Source organism: Apus apus, chromosome 2 (genome assembly GCF_020740795.1).
Source record: "Apus apus isolate bApuApu2 chromosome 2, bApuApu2.pri.cur, whole genome shotgun sequence".
NCBI classification, from domain to species: domain Eukaryota; kingdom Metazoa; phylum Chordata; class Aves; order Apodiformes; family Apodidae; genus Apus; species Apus apus.
Genome location: NC_067283.1, coordinates 96715650 through 96731755, shown reverse-complemented (window position 1 = coordinate 96731755; position 16106 = coordinate 96715650). Strand labels below are relative to the sequence as shown.

Genomic DNA, 16106 nt, shown 5'->3' with positions numbered 1-16106 from the left:
ACCTCTCCTAGGAAGACAGGCTGAGAGAGTTGGGGTGAAGCGAAGGCTCTGGGGAGACCTTATAGTGGCCTTCCAGTACCTGAAGGGACTGCAGGAAAGCTGGGGAGGGACTTCTTACAAGGGCGTGTAGCGAAAGGATGTGGGCAAATGGTTTCAAGCCAAAAGAGGGGAGATTCAGGTTAGACATTAGGAAGAAATCTTTAGTGTGAGGGTGGTGAGACACTGGCACAGGTTGCCCAGGGAAGCTGTGGGTGCCCCCTCCCTGGCAGTGTTCTAGGCCGGGTTGGATGGGCCTTGGAGCAGCCTGGTCCAGTGGGAGGTGTCCCTGCCCAGGCAGGGGGGCTGGAGCCAGGTGATCTTTGAGGTCCCTTCCAACCCAAACCATTCTGTGAATCTGTGGCTCTGTTTACTCTTTCCTCACCTGATCCATCTAATCTACCCAATCATCTATCTGAACCACAAACGCAGGACGTTCATAAGGACACTCCCGTCTCCGGCTGGAACAACCCACTTGTCCAGACAGACTTGGGCCAAGATCTCCCCAGTTCCTCCCAAGTTCTGTTTGCCCACAGCACGTCCCCCCTCACTATCTCCCGCATCATTTCCCGTATTCCCCTCACTCCTCACGCCTCACAGGAGGGCGGGAAGCACCATCACCCGCCCCCGACACCCAGCCCCCCCCCCGCTCCCCGGGACGGCCCCGCCCCGTCCGCCAGCAAGCCCCGCCCCCAACCCGCCCCAAGCCCCAGCCCCGCCCTCCGATTGGTCCCCGCGGCGCCCTGCGCGGGGCGGGGCCAGCGCCGGGGTATTTAAGCGGCGCGGCGGCGGGGGCTGGGTGCGCCAGGGAGCGGGGGCCGGTGAGTGGCGGCGGGAGGGAGGGAGGGAGGGAGGGAGGGAGGGAGGGTCGGTCGGTCGGTCGGTCGGTCGGTCGGTCGGTCGGTCGGTCGGTCGGTCGGTCGGTCGGTCGGTCGGAGGGTCGGTCCCCTTCCTTCCTTCCTTCCTTCCCTTCGCGCTGTGCCTCGTCGCGCCTCCCCGCCCCGCCGGGGGCTGCCTCCGCGCCGCGGCCTTGCGCCGAGGCGCTGCCGGGTGCGCGGCGTCCCCGCCGGGCCTTGCCCCGTGTCCCGCAGGGGAGGGGCCCAGCCCCGCCTCCCGGGGTGCGGCGGCACCCGGGCGAGAAGCTGCCGCTGGCCCCTTCTCTGCCCTTGCCCGCTCTCCCCGGCGTGTCTCCCTCTGTCCCTAAGGAACGAGCGGCGTCCTTCCCTCCCTCCCTCCCGGCACTCCCCGCTGTCGCGGAGCTGGGGGCTGCCGTCAGCTTTCCCTTCTGCTGCAGAACCTTGTCGAGGCCCAGCTTCGGCTTCCTGAGTCAACCTCAGCCCCAGGAGCAGGGCCTGTGATGGGGAGGGGGGACTGTGTGCAGCCGCTTTTAGCGGCGCTTGGAGGGTGGTGAGTGCTCCCTGGTGGCTACAGGCCTGACCTGGTGAGGTGCTCTCGCCCTGGGGTGCTTATCTTGCCCGTGGATAAGGAGGGCAAAGTTGTCCTAGTGCACCGATAGCCCCTTGGGTTATCTTGTTTCATAATGCCACTGTGATGGTGCTGTGAAAAGGTGGAATTGCAGAGCTAGTTCCGCACAGGTAGGAAGGATTCAGTTCTCCAGTCTGAAGGGCCTACAGGAAATTCCTGCCCTGGTTTTTAAGAGGAGATGGGAAGTAATATCCAGCCTTGTGCTGTGCAGTAAGCTACCTTTGCTTTTCCAAGTTTGAAACTGTGTGGGATAGATTTTTTTGCAGCTCTGCAGTGAGACTGGAGTGATACAGTGTCCCTTTAATTTTAAAGTATATTTAACTGCTTGAGACAATACCTGAAGAAGTTCCTGGCTTAGCAAGTAGTCCAGAGCTTGTTTGTCTTGGACAGAATACTAGCCTCCATGTACTATGTTGTATTTTGTGTCTGGGAAGCTAAAGCCCTGATGTTGCTATAGAAACTAGTTGAGTGAAGGGGACTGTCAGATGCACAGGGCTGATGCCTCTGTCCTGGATTCTCTGAAAAGTTCCAAATGAGTTGTGCCTAAGCTCTGACTGTGCGTGAGGATGGTGGCTTTGTAAGGGAAACCAGGCTTCAGTGAGAAGCATTGTTTGTGTAGTCTTTTTGAAGGTGTTAAATTTTCACCATGATTATTGAAGAGAATGCTTGAGCTGTCCGGTTTGGGCATCTAGTTGAACCTATTATCCAAATTTAAACTTCATGGAAGTTGTAAATTAAATAGAAGCCATCTCCAGTGAGTGAAAGGATTTTTTTATGTCAGGCATCAGTGGTCTGTGTAAGTACAACCCCACTTGAAATAAAGTGTGTTCTGTAAGTCTTTTTTAGATTTGGGGTGGTAGAATGTGCTTATATCCCAGTATGTTGTGTGTGATAACCTGCAGCTTGAAGGTATTAGTTTCAGCTATGTAGAGTAGTCAACTGTTCAAGGAAGACAAACAGTCAAATGTTTTAGCTAGCATACTTGTCTTGTGACTTCCATGCAGAAGTGGAAGAAAGGCTTAAAGGATCTGGCATAAAGCTGACTGAACAAAACACTGACTCACAGCAGTTGGTGCTGCTGAACTTGCTTGTTCAGTGTAGGACACAGACATGGGGGTTATTTTCATGTTCCAGACACTTTGATTGTAGAGGCATGTTTGTAAAGCTCATTATTTTCCTGGCTTAAAGGAGGTGTTCTGTCTTTAGTTCTAATCTGAGAATGAAGCTTTTTGGTTTTGTTGGTTGAGTGGAGAGTATGTCACTTCTAGTGAGGAAGACAGAAAACTGAGGAGGGGAGAGGTCTTGGGTTTTCTCACATGAATTTCAAACAAGGAAGTGGTAGCACCGAACCAGTCACTGCTTGAATGATGGCCTGCTGGGGCTGGTTTCTCTTCCTATGGCTTCACTCTGACCATCTTTGGGAAGACTTGAGTGGTGTGGCAGACTAGGACTTTGAAGAAAAAACATTTCTTAAGCTGCCTGCTTTTAACATCCTTTGTAGAGCACACAGAAAAAGTGTGGTGCTTTCTTGTACTTAGCCCCTAGCATTCAAGCCTGTGGTACACTGTTAGTTGAACTCTTACTGTAAAATGCAACTTGAAAGAGTAGATTTCACCTGAGTAACATTTTGCCTGTAATTCTGCAGTGAAGTCAAGTACATGACTTGAATGCAGTATCTCTATATATCAGCTTGCTCACTTTAACTCCCAAAGTTATTCTAGGAAGAGAGGCAGAAACAGTGGTGTTGAGATTAAATGTACTGTTGTTTATCCATGTCACTGATTTAATGAGGGAGTGGCCTCAAGTTGTACATTTACACAGCTTGGTATGTGGCATTAGCAGAGGGAAGGTGCAAGTCTTCTCTGCCTGCTCAGTTACTGACTGTTGCTTCTGAATCCTGTGAAGACTAAATTATTTTTCTGTCACAGAATCTTCAGCAACACCATTCTGCTCAGAAAATGTCTGCTCTTCAAACACTCTTTAAATACATTGATGAGCACCAGGACCTTTATATTCAGGTAAGTTTTCTTTCAGAGTTTTGTCCTGCAGTGCAGATAGCTATGGGATATTAAATGCTGATAGGTGATCAGCTTCAAACTTGTTACACCTACATAATATGCCCAGTAATGCAGAAACAGAAAACTGTTTCATAAGTTTAGGTATAGTTCTGGTTTAAAGACACAAATCTCCATGGTAGATTAATGAGGAAATGCTTTATTACTGTGTAGTGCAAATAGTGAATTATCTTGAGGAAGAAGAAGCTTGGTGCTAGTCCCTAAATGCCAAATTATGTTTATCTTTCCTCTCCCATCTCAGAAGGGGGTATAAACAAGGCTGGAATAAAGCTTTCTTGTATGAAGAATGTTCATGTTGGGAGACAGGGAGAGGCTACCTTCTGTAGTTTGTTGTCTAATATCTTATTTAACTTCAGTCCCTTTTGCCTGTGAAGGACTCAGTGTTATAGCACCATAAACTCCCAGGCAAGAATTATGTCAAGTGTTCAAATTCTGACAGTTGTTCTCACTGATCTCACATGGTGAGGTGGGTTTGCGGGGAGTCTGGAACAAAGGCAGCCTTTCTGAGAAGCCTGAGGACATTAGCTGGTTTTGGATTCTTCAAGAAGAGCAAGCAGAAAGGCACAATATGCACAAACTGTCATGCTCTTAAACTAGCCTATAAGTAGACCTTGTGCTACAGTGCAGGGCAGCTGTAAGAAAGTCAGGCTTTAGAGAGCTCTTGAGTGTAATGGTTAGAGTACTCGCCTGAGCAGAGGACAGAGCTGACTTGCCTCAAGTTTAAGCTTGATTAAAGTAGCATTCGTTGAATTGCAAGGTGTTTTTTTATGGTGCCTCCCATGCCGTAGTTCACGTGTAGTGAAACCTTTAACTCTTCTGTCTGTAGCGACTGGCTCAATGGGTGGCAATCCAGAGTGTGTCAGCGTGGCCAGAGAAGAGGGCTGAAATCAAACGTATGATGGAGGTGGCTGCACAGGATATTGAGCGGCTGGGAGGCACAACCCGACTTATGGATATTGGAAAACAAAAGGTATGTGTGAGCATGTTCATGCCAGCTTAGTAGAAACACTCTTTAGGGGACAAGGTGTTCTGCACCAGTCTGTTTTCTTATGATCCCATTAAGAATGGCATGTAGACTCCATGAAGTATAATGTAAAATACTGTTTATTAGAGCTACCACTATAAAGGAAGAGGGTAGTATAGGTAATCTTAACTCCCTTCAGCTGCTGGGAGCCCCAGGCTGTGTAGCATCTAGTGGGCATTCAACCAGTGTGCAGCATGCTGTGCAGATCCCATTCATGGAAATGTTATCTTTTATTGATTCAAGCTGTTTGATTCCACTGGCAAACAAAAGGGATATTCACATGAGAACTTCTTGCTGCACTGACAAGGACATGCAGGTGCTGTAATTGCCAGTACCAAGTAAGAGCTGCCTGCAAGCTACAGTTGATTGGCTCAGTTTATCATACAGGTCAAGGCTATGCACAGCATGATACAGGCAGGGAGGTGAAGCTGTGTGTGCAGCACAGACTTGGGTGTACTCAGACTATGTGGATCACTGATTTCTTGATGTCTGATGGTTTTGTCAGGATCACTGCACAAGGGTCTACTGGGTAGTCACCTAGAAATGCAGTAGCCTTTTGGGGTGTGGGATAATGTCTTTTCTGCCACACAGCCTGAGCTTCCTGTTAAAACCTTTTTGTTTATAGTAAACTTTGGGATCCACACCAGTTCAGCATGTTGTTTTACATTTTGGACTGTGTATTAAATGTACCTTAAATACCTTTCTGTTCTAACTGAACATGAACAGAGCACCTGCAAACAAATGTTAGACATTTTTAACAGCAGGCTGCTGTTGGACCTTAGAGCTGCAAGGTTACTAACAAGTCTTATGTCTTCTGAGAGACTTAGGTTCTTCCAGAAGTCTTATGTTTGCCATAAGACTGCACTGCTCCCTTACCAGATACAGAAGGATCCTTAATAGCATGACTTCCCTCCTTATTTTTAGCTATCTGGACTGCTTTTCTTCATCTGAGAAAGTGCTTATGAGTATAATGATAATCTCATCCTAGGGAATCATTCACTTGGTGTGCTCCTTGGTTGAATTGCCTAGTTGCTACATTCCACAGAATAAGTTCAGTACCAAAATTGTTAGACTAACTAAGTAACATTCAAAATCCTGTTGTACTGGAGTGCTTGCTACTTTTAAAAGATAATAACAGTAATTGTTGCTAATGATTGCTAGGTGAAATCTGTCTCAGGACCCTCTGGGCAGTTCTTTCTTTTGGCAGCTGGAATATACTTGTTTGTAGCACAACAGGTCCCTTCAGGGAAGCAACTGATTCCATGTGTCCTCTTGGGAAGGAATCTGTAGGATAATTCTGGCTTTGCTACTGTCTAATATCCCATCAAAAGTGTTTCAATTAATTCAGAGACAAACTTGTTCCTTTCAGCAGTATAACTGGTAAGAACTGATTTAGGTTTGCAGTTAACATTTCTATTTAAAAAACTCTTGCAACTGGATTAAAGGTAACTTTAGTATTTATGTTTATATTAAATACAGTCAAAACTAGTCAGTATATTAGGTACATTGCTGCTTTATCAATGAAGCACAAAGTAAAGCAACTGGTGAACTGATCCGATCTCGCTTAGTTTACTGCTGCACAGCAGTTTGTACTGTGTACTGATTACTGTAAGTGTAAATTCTTGTAACAGTATTTTAATAATTTAGAACAGCAGTTGGTCAAGGACCATGTAACCTGTTAATAAAAACATTGGAGCTTGGAGCCCACATGAGCAAAAAGTCAGCTGATCCTGATCTGCTAAACAGCATCTAGGAGTATGTGTCAGCTCCCTGGAAGGGAAATAGATGCTGACAGAGAATAGCATATGAGAATTGCTTATGGGGTGTTCCAAAGGACTAAGCCAAGTTCAACTCTTGAACTCTTGAAATAAGTTAATCAGCACTACTGTGCCCTTTGCTTAACAGCTTAAACTGGAATAGAGAAATACAGCTGTAATGCTGACCTTATTTGGGTGTAGGCACGTTACACTTGGATACCACTGTCAGGAAATTTTTGTCTAGATCTATACTGTGGACAGGATGAAAGTGCAGGGACAAGCAATTTAGAGTGCAATATTGAATGGAGTTTATAACTTATGCTTTAGTCAGCATTAGATATGGCAGTTAGGCATGCAGACAGCTTGCTGTGCTGTAATCTGGTGTAGGATTGTTAGTTTAAAGCTAACAGATCTGAGTGGCTTGGAACATGGTGACTATTACTGGGACTTGTCAGGAAACTTCCACTGGCATGCTGCCATCATGCCTTCTTTGGCACCCTGCTTCTGGCAATCAGTTCAAGTAACTTAGTTTTGTTTAGCTGTCTGTGCCTCTGATCTCATAACCTCTAATGTTAAAGTAATTCATTCATCTGGTTAAAATGTACTCCTCCAGCATTTCACATTTACATAAAACTTCCTGTCTCCTATTTCTAGCTGCCTGATGGATCAGAGATCCCTCTACCACCAATAGTTCTGGGAACACTTGGCTCAGATCCACACAAGAAGACAGTGTGTGTATATGGTCACCTGGATGTTCAGCCAGCAGCACTAGAGGATGGCTGGGGTAGTGAGCCCTTCACACTGGTAGAAAGAGATGGTAAGAGATGAGATGGACTTCATAAGCTGATGAGCTCTTTAACATGCATAGTATTTCTGACTTGTTCTGAAGTTGTATCCTTGGTTGAAGGGGGGAAGAAGAGTAAGAACAGACCTGGGTCTTGAGGTAACAGATGCAGGAGGAGAAATAGTAAACTAGTAGAGCTGCAAAATCTAATCTGCTCTCAGGACTTCTTTTGTTTTTCAATAGTCTAGACTGTATTTGCATGTTATCTTGTAGCTACAGCAAAATCTTAACTTCTGCCTTCAATAGTAACAATTTGTTGCCAGAAAGCTTTCTAAAACTAGTTTTGTGCTGTTCACAACTTGCTGCCTTTAAAGTCATGTCAGACTACAGAGATATTGAACCACTGTAGAGGACAAACACTCAGTGCAGCTTTATGCCTGGAGACAGGAGTGGTAGAGGAACCTTCATGGGTTGCCTTGTGCTTGCATACTGTGCTGAAATAAGGACTGCAGAAGCTGTTTTACAGAGCTAGTGTCCAGACAAGTGTCCCTCTCCCATAAACAGGAGTGAATAAATTATACAGTAACTCCTGTTGAAACAACACATGGCCTGTAATCAAGAGCAGACTAAAACTTTCTATTCTATTTAAAGTTGGTGCTACAAACAGCCTCTTCCTTGTTTCATTTGCTCAGTGTTGTGTGTCAAAGGTCAGAGGAATAGAAGGACATTAATGATTCTTGCTGTGTAAGTGTTAATCATTGCCAAGAAAAGAAGCTTTTGTGGTAACTAGTATTTCTACCTGAGCGCTTGGGCATAGGCAGCAGAATCCAAGTTAGTAAATTGGATCATTTCATCTGATAGCAAGAGCTAGACTTGCCTTGGGCTGTGACTTGTCTGTGTGCAGCCTGGCTTGCAGGAGGCATGTTTATCAATGGCTCCTTTCCTGGAAAGCTGGCTTGTTTTGTCACTGTGGTTACACCTTGTGCTTAGGGGTTGTAGCCACAGCTCTGAGTTGCAGAGATCTGCCTTGACTGTGATACCATGTGCTATGGTTTGTAGGGCTTCCCTGTAGCCTGTAAAACTTACCTTTGATTAAAGCCCTTATGGGGGAGATTAACATTTATCTGAAGAATCCAGGGAGGTGATTGGTCACTAGCTACTGAAGCCTTACTCTTCAAACAAGGAATTACTGAATTGAAGCTAATACTGAGTAGGTTTCTCTTAAAAAGAGGTAGCTTGTTTAAATGCTCTTAGTATGGGCTTTTCAGAAAATATTTTTGGGAAGAACTTAGCCCAAGGTAGAATTGTCTTTTTCAGGCTTTTGTTCAACTCCTATCCAGAAAGCAGCTGGGGGAAGAGGTGGGACAGCTCTGTAAGTGGGAGAACTATTGCAGTCCTGTTCCTGATCCACTTGTGGGATGCAGAACTTCAGAAGAACCAGAAATGAAAGTTCATATAAGCAGGACTAAAAAGCTTATCCAAAAAGATCTTTTCTCCTGCAGGCAAGATGTGAATGAAGCTTCATCCTAGAATTTCTTCACAGTGGTTAATTTGTATCTTGTTTCTACAGGAAAGCTGTATGGTCGAGGATCAACAGATGACAAAGGTCCAGTGCTTGCCTGGCTGAATGCCTTGGAGGCTTATCAACAAACTAACCAGGTATGTGCCCAAAATGTATCCTTTTTACATACAGCTGAGTCCAGCAATAAGTGTTATCCAAACCACAAACCCTTGTGAGGCAAGCCTGCTTATTTAGCTCATTGGGGGAATGATGCAATAGAATTCCCTGGTGCTTGGTACGTTTGAGTTGACTTGCTGACAAGTTAGTCCTGTAGGTGCTTGGATTGCACATCAAACATTTTTGCTTTAACAAAATGTGTTGGAAGAAAAATACATGCACAATCATCTGGAGCTGGAGGAGTCATCAAATATGTTGGCTTCTGTGTAAGGGTGTCAAATTAGGTTGGCCTTTAGTACAGCTTAATATTTCACTGCCACTGAGCTCTAGGAGGGGATTAACTCCCTAACACTAAACTAGGATCTTTGCTCTTTCTGTTCAAGAAAGTGCAGTCTTAAGTAGCTCAGGATGTCTGCTTTATTTTGCAAGACAAGTTGCTATTGTGAGAAGAATTAGCTGTCTAGGCATAGAATATGGTAAACTGGATAGACAGGGTAGCTATGACTCCTACTGTGGCATGCAGTTTCTGTAGTTCATGTTAGTTTTCCTAGCCCTGTGACTTACTTTTGGCAACAGATTACTGTGGCATTTTCACAGTTAAGAGGATTGCGAACAAGTTGTGCTGGAGCTTAGTTAAAACTTTTTTGAAGTGTTTGAATTTCATCAAATGAAGGGTAGTGTAAGGGCTCCCAAGGGTAAGCACTGTGCAAAATTCATAATACTTTGTGTATAATTAACGAATTGCGCTGTCATGGAACTAACTTACTCATTGTTATGCTTTGTATATGAGAGATGAAAACTACTGATTGCTGAAGGAGTCTGATGCTTCCACATAATCTGTTTTTTCATTTTTGAAGGATTTTCCAGTAAATGTTAAGTTCTGCCTAGAGGGTATGGAAGAATCGGGATCTGAAGGCCTTGATGAACTCATTTTTGCTCAGCGAGATACTTTCTTCAAAGATGTGGATTATGTTTGCATTTCTGACAACTACTGGCTAGGCAAGAAGAAGCCTTGTATCACTTACGGCTTGAGAGGTATCTGCTACTACTTCATAGAGGTAAGTGCTGAAATACTGCAAAACTACTGTTAAGCTGAATTTTCTACTAGAAATACCTTCTATTCAGAAAAGGTAGAACTGACTAAGTAGAACAGTTTCTACTAATTGTCTAAATATTTTCCTTTTACTATCCTATATGATATTTGGATGGGGGGATAGATTTCAGATGAAAGGAAGGAGGATAAGCCAATACCTTCACTGAAGCATTATCTCATGGGGTAGATATCTTCATCCAGGTATTTTCTTGAGTGCAGGAAGAGATGTCACCATTGAAGTCTCCAAGGTTGGGACAGTCAGTACTAAAGGCTTGTATTCCACAGAGCAATAAAAAGCATATCTATTTTAATGTACTACAACTACAACTACTACAACTACAACAGTGGTCTGGTTTCAAATACAGATACATTCTCAAAATCCATGCAGTAAAAAGCTAAGTGTTCTCTGTGCATCTGACAGTATGTTCATACTAAAGCTAACTTGAATCTCAATTCACTTCAAACCAGGTGGAATGTAGTGACAAAGACCTTCACTCTGGAGTTTATGGTGGTTCAGTGCATGAGGCCATGACAGATCTCATTGCTCTAATGGGTAAGAAAAACATTTTTCACTGAATGCTCCCTCAAGTGGGAGTAGGAGTCATTAAAGCATGAGTTTGCAGTGAGATAGTGTTCCTAAAGGCTGCTTACACTAGCAAAACAATGACCAATGTAATGGTGATTGCCTGGTATGCATATAACAGACAAATGCCTTAGTTCCAGAAATATAAAGATGATCTTGCCAGGAAGTTTTCTATGTACTTTAGCTTCCCTTAAAAACTTGCTGCAAAGTTGTATGTTAATTAAATCCCTTCTCTTCTGCAAACACTTCTACAGATGCTGTATTGAACTGCTTGGGAATCCTGTATTCAAACAGCCAGCCAAACATAGCAGTAAAATTAATTCAGTTTCAAGGAAATGCACAATTTGAATAGCTGCAAATTCCATAAGTGCCTTCCATGCTTAGTGGAATAGGCTCTGGTAGGTAAAGGTCAGAATTTTGTTACATTTATGGAGTTTTCAGAAGGCAAAGACTTCCATTTCCCAGCAAAGACATCTTGTAACTTCTGGTTGAATCCTGATATTAGGTGCTTGTTTACAGGTTCTCTTATAGACAAGAAAGGGAAAATCCTCATCCCTGGCATTTATGAAGCAGTGGCACCTGTTACTGATGAGGAGCTGGCACTATATGAGGAGATTGATTTTGACCTGAAAGAGTATGCAAAAGATGTAGGAGCAACAAAACTACTGCATGATGCAAAGGTATACTGTACTTCTCCCTCTCTGCTCTGGGTAGCTGTTAGTTTGAGTTGTCTATATTGGCAGAAGACTGAAACAAGCTTATATGGATACTTGTCTAATTATCTGTTAAGTTTATAGGGAGTGAATTGTGTCTTTAAAAGGGTGAGACTGTCTTGAAGTCCTATGTCTAGCGTTTCAAACTTGTATGGAATGTTATCTAGGGTTGTTCTCCTTAATGCCAACTAAGAACTGCTAGCACTCTTGGAGAGCTCATGTACCACATCTACACACAGCATTTTATTTTCTACATCTGTGGGAAGTTCAATGGGTTATCAGAAATACAGTTGCTCAGAGATGACTTCTCATAAGCTGAGGAAGCAACTTGAGATATAGCTGTGATGAGCTTAAGGCTGACATACTAAGCATCTTCCTAGACCTGGCAAGCAAGGACTACTTTGTATCACTAACTAGGCCGCCATCTACATCTCTGAAGAGGCTCAAATTCGATAAACTCCTTTCTGAACTTCTCAGATCTTAATCATAATCATCTCCAAATGAATGCTTTTAACAGCATTGAATCTTACAAGGTGTAGATGTTACTAATTTTAAGGTGTTATACCCTAGATGTATATACATCTATCATAAAAAGCAGGAACAAGTGTTGTAAAAGACAAGTTTACATGTGTAGATCTGTCTTCTGTCCTAATGCTGTCAGGAGAAGACTTAGGCTCAACTCAGATGGGTATAAGCAATGATTTTATACCTTCAACTTTGTCATTACATGCTCAGGTTTCTATCAATTGAGAGCACACAGGCTTCCTTGTTTAGCCTTGTTCTATAAAGTAAGAGATGAAATACAGCTTTTATATAAGAAGGACCTGGCAAGATGCTCTTCATATAATATTGAAGCAAAGCTGTTTGGTCCTACCTAGACTGAAATCCTAGTTTAACTTACCAAGAGAGTTCTAACTAAGTTCCATGCAAGAAACATTTTAGGCCTAAGGGAAGATATGGGAGAGACAGTAATCTCTAGGTGAGAGACAATGTGCTTGAAAGATTTGCACAGTGACAGTTAAATTTTCTGAGAGAAGAGGCAGGTTATATCTGGAACAAAGCAAGCAGTGTTAAAGCCCCCAACATTTCTAAGTCTCCTAAACTCTCTGCAGTGAACTTCATGTTGGAGATACTGTAGCTGTCTATACAAGACAAATATGTTGAATGCACAGTATCTAGTGTATGGAACAGGTGTGTTTAAGGCAACAAGGAAGAAATACAGAAGTGTATCTGAAAAGAATAGTGCAAACTTTAATCAATCCAGAGTTCAGACAGTTTAATATAACTTATTATATAATAGGAGCACACTGTATGCCTCAGTCTGCACAGTGGTGAGGCTTTTAAAAAAACTAGTGACCTTCATAAATGTGGGACTCAGTGATGAGGACATGCCTCACTTGAGGCAGTGGAATCTAGATCTTCCAATATACTTCCTACACAATGCTTGAGCATCTTATAAAAATGTATGTCCTTGTCAGAAGCAGACTGACCATTTCCTCTAAGTTCCATACAATTAGGAGAAAGCCAAACTAGAGCTGCTGAATCTCTTAAGGTGCTGAAAACCCAGCTGTTGTATCAAAATGTGTGCTTCATGGGAGGTAATGAATGAGCAGCCATTGTCCATGGGAGAAAGTTCTGTTTCTCATGGAGTCTGTTAGATTCAAGAAATTATTACTTTGGGGAACTCTGTCAAAGTTCATATAACCTTACATCTTTCTCCTTGCTTCTGCAGAGAGACATTCTTATGCATAGGTGGAGATATCCTTCCTTGTCTCTCCATGGAATTGAAGGAGCCTTTTCAGCCTCTGGAGCCAAGACTGTGATTCCTAGGAAAGTGATTGGCAAGTTCTCAATCAGACTTGTGCCAAACATGACTCCTGAAGAAGTCACTAAACATGTATGTTGAGGTGGATTGATGGTCTCAAAACACCTAGTGTCTCTAGCCTAGACCCATTCTTTGTGTCCAAGGGAAGAGAATTTCTAGTTTCTGAAGCAGTTCCATTTATTTATGTTGCTAACTTTTTTTTGTGCACATCAACACAGATAATTGAGAGAACTGCTGTGTGGCCCTACACTGGGCTCTTGTGGCCTGACTAGTCAGTTTCTCTCAACTAACTTGAAGAAAGGGCTCAGGAGCAAACAGTAGCTAACTGTAGGATAGTTGTATTGTCAGAGTGTATATTCAAAAGCATAGGAGTTGGGCATACCAGCTCTCTGATCTACAACGTACTGTTCTCTTCCTTAAAGGAGATATTCTGACTTCAGAGCAGAGAAACATAGGAACAGTATGAAATAACAGCAATAGGGGAAGTATTTATGGACAGTAGAAGTGACCTGCAAGTCCCTGACATGCTTCAATTTTTCTTACAGGTTGAAGACTATGTGAGCAAGAAGTTTGCAGAGCTGCAGAGCCCCAACAAATTCAAAGTGTACTTAGGTCATGGTGGAAAACCCTGGGTGTCAGACTTCAACCATCCCCACTACATGGCTGGTAGGAGGGCCATGAAGACAGGTCAGTGAGTTTTTCACTTGGCTTTGAGACAACTAATGAGCTCATGTTCCAGCACCTCAAGAAATACTGGGGTCATGTTTGCAGAATATTTAGTGTTTTGCACTTACATAATAAGTTTGGCTCACTAAGTAACAAAGCATGTCATGTGAAATACTTAAACTGAAGTCTGAGGCACAGGAAGGAAAGAAATTTGATGTCAAGCTCATTTCTACTGTATTGGAACAAGTCTTTCTTCTGCATAAGGATGAGACTGTCAGTAGTTAAGATCACTTGCTGAGCCAAAGACCTCAAAATTTAGTCATCCTAGCAACCTTCTTAATCAGTTATGCTAGGACAATTAGATTGCACAAGGCAACTAGAGCCAACCTGTGTCTCTTGGAGTACAACTGGACTTTCAGATGAAGTGTTACTTGTGTAACTGAATGTGATGGTACTCCAGCACTGTGTGTGGGAAGCAGGTGCCACAGTTCTGCAACCTCTGCAGTCTGGCTGATCAAAACACAACAACATTTGGCCAGCATGTGATGCAGAAATGGTTGGTACTTGATTCCTTAAGCACCAGTAAGGATCTGTGGCGGGAAAACGAATACAATTCCAAACTGACTAGAGTATCACTTTGTTCTAGTTTTTGGAGTTGAACCAGACCTGACAAGGGAGGGAGGCAGCATTCCTGTTACCCTTACTTTTCAAGAAGCAACAGGCAAGAACGTTATGCTGCTTCCTGTTGGAGCTGCAGATGATGGTGCCCACTCTCAAAATGAGAAGCTAAATAGGTGAGAATATTTATCCCTGTGCCAGGCTGACGTACTGTCTTGACATCTATTCTGAAAAGAACCAAGAAGAATTGAACTCTTGCTTTCCTGGAAGGCAAAGTGCTATTCCTCTCTAGCAGGGAATAGCTGGTTGGGTAACTAGTCTGTAGCTGATCTTGATCTCATTACTGCTCCTGGTTTTATGCATTTGCATCTAGAAGCAGTTTTTATACTTTGGTTTCCAAGCTTAGCTACCCCCTACCCCAAGGTTGGCATTTCTCTCTTGCTAGGAGAGATGCTGGGAGATTGGGAGTGGTGCCTGTTGCATGCAACAGTAATGCCTGTAGTGTCTATTGTGGGTATAGGACTGATACTACAAAGCACAACTGCTAGAAATGCAGCTCAAGCTAAGATAGTGCTGATGGAAGCCATCTTCTTTCCAGGTACAACTATATCCAGGGGGTGAAGATGCTTGGTGCATATCTCTATGAAGTCTCCCAGCTGAAGGACTGTTAGACGCCTTACCTTCTGGATCAGAAGTCTGAATTTTCTTACGAAATGTGATCAATCACCAAGTCTCATATGCTTCCCTTTTCCACTGACACACCACTGCTTTGGTGGGAGACAGGGAAGCCTGCAGTTACACTTGACAAAGAACACTGTATACAACAAATACTACTTCAGATGACACAGACTATTTCTTATCTGGCCAGCAGTCCTGAACTGCAACTTTGTCCTCTCTATCACTTCAAAGTTGTGGTTTGCTGTATTAATATATTTTTTTTTCTGTAAAGCAGGAGGAACTGTTTGATCTTGGCTGTTTAAGCAGCTGCAGAACTGTCAGCCAAGTTTAAGGTTCTTATTCCTGGATATGTCCTGGAAGCAGTCAAAGTGACAGATTATGGGGCTATACTGGAATGTGTTCAAGCTGTAAGGCATCTATCTTGCTCACTGAGTGATCTGAAAGAGCAGTTTGTCTCTTACAGTTTATACCTGCCTGCAGGTTTCAATTTACAGTGAACTAGGTAACGAAGTTCACTGTGTTAGTGACTACTGGCCATTTTTGTAAAGCTGCCTTTGTATTCCCTAAAAAGGAAAATAAATAATCATGCATAAGAATTTGGCTCTTGGTCTCTAAGGACAGAATAATGACTTGGGAGGCAAAGAAACTTCAGGTAACCTGGGTGGAACTCTTCTATGGCTATAGAGGCAGATGAGCAAGATGACTGCAAACTGTACTTCTCAGAATACACATTTTTATTCCTTAGGCTCTGTAGAGCTTGTAGACTTGAAGCAGATGTTGCAAATTCCTGATCTCCTGAGAAAACAAGCTTAGAAAATGTTATATTTTGGCTCTGTAAGCTAGATCATCACCCTGTAGCACAACTGATGATATTGAGTGGGTGGAATTTTTAGGTATAAGTGGGGAGGGAACATCACTCATTGGAACTACTGACTGACATCCAACTTCAAGCTGTCTTTTGGAAACATTCAAGTTCAGTGTTTCTGGTATGCCAAAAAAACCACCCTCTTTTAAATGTGTGCTAATCTGAATTGCATTTTGCTGACTGCTTCTGAATTCCCTGACCAGCACTAGCAGGCTGTCATTTAACT

General features: G+C 43.3%; 1 protein-coding gene across 2 annotated transcripts; it reads left to right on the top strand.

Moving 5' to 3' along the window:
• The first annotated feature begins 837 nt into the window (after positions 1 to 837).
• On the top strand, positions 838 to 15611 carry CNDP2 (carnosine dipeptidase 2). Of its 2 annotated transcripts, none has more exons than XM_051612575.1 (12): positions 838 to 857; positions 3450 to 3539; positions 4423 to 4566; positions 7032 to 7194; positions 8732 to 8820; positions 9697 to 9897; positions 10401 to 10485; positions 11035 to 11195; positions 12961 to 13125; positions 13599 to 13740; positions 14366 to 14513; positions 14936 to 15611. In XM_051612575.1, the coding sequence occupies exons 2-12, from the start codon at positions 3480 to 3482 to the stop codon at positions 15006 to 15008; spliced, it is 1431 nt and encodes a 476-aa protein (XP_051468535.1). In that variant the 5' UTR covers positions 838 to 857; positions 3450 to 3479; the 3' UTR covers positions 15009 to 15611. The 2 variants fall into 2 exon arrangements, with proteins under 2 accessions (XP_051468535.1, XP_051468536.1); XM_051612576.1 differs by having other exon boundaries at positions 850 to 857; positions 3459 to 3539.
• The last annotated feature ends 495 nt before the right edge of the window (positions 15612 to 16106 follow it).

What these genes read in the sequence shown, in the direction of transcription:
- CNDP2 (XM_051612575.1), top strand. Translation starts at nt 3,480, where the DNA reads ATGTCTGCTCTTCAAACACTCTTTAAATACATTGATGAGCACCAGGAC. An exon ending in AACTACTGCATGATGCAAAG is followed by an intron (nt 11,196 to 12,960) that starts GTATACTGTACT and finishes TTGCTTCTGCAG; the next exon opens with AGAGACATTCTTATGCATAG. An exon ending in CTGAAGAAGTCACTAAACAT is followed by an intron (nt 13,126 to 13,598) that starts GTATGTTGAGGT and finishes TTTTTCTTACAG; the next exon opens with GTTGAAGACTATGTGAGCAA.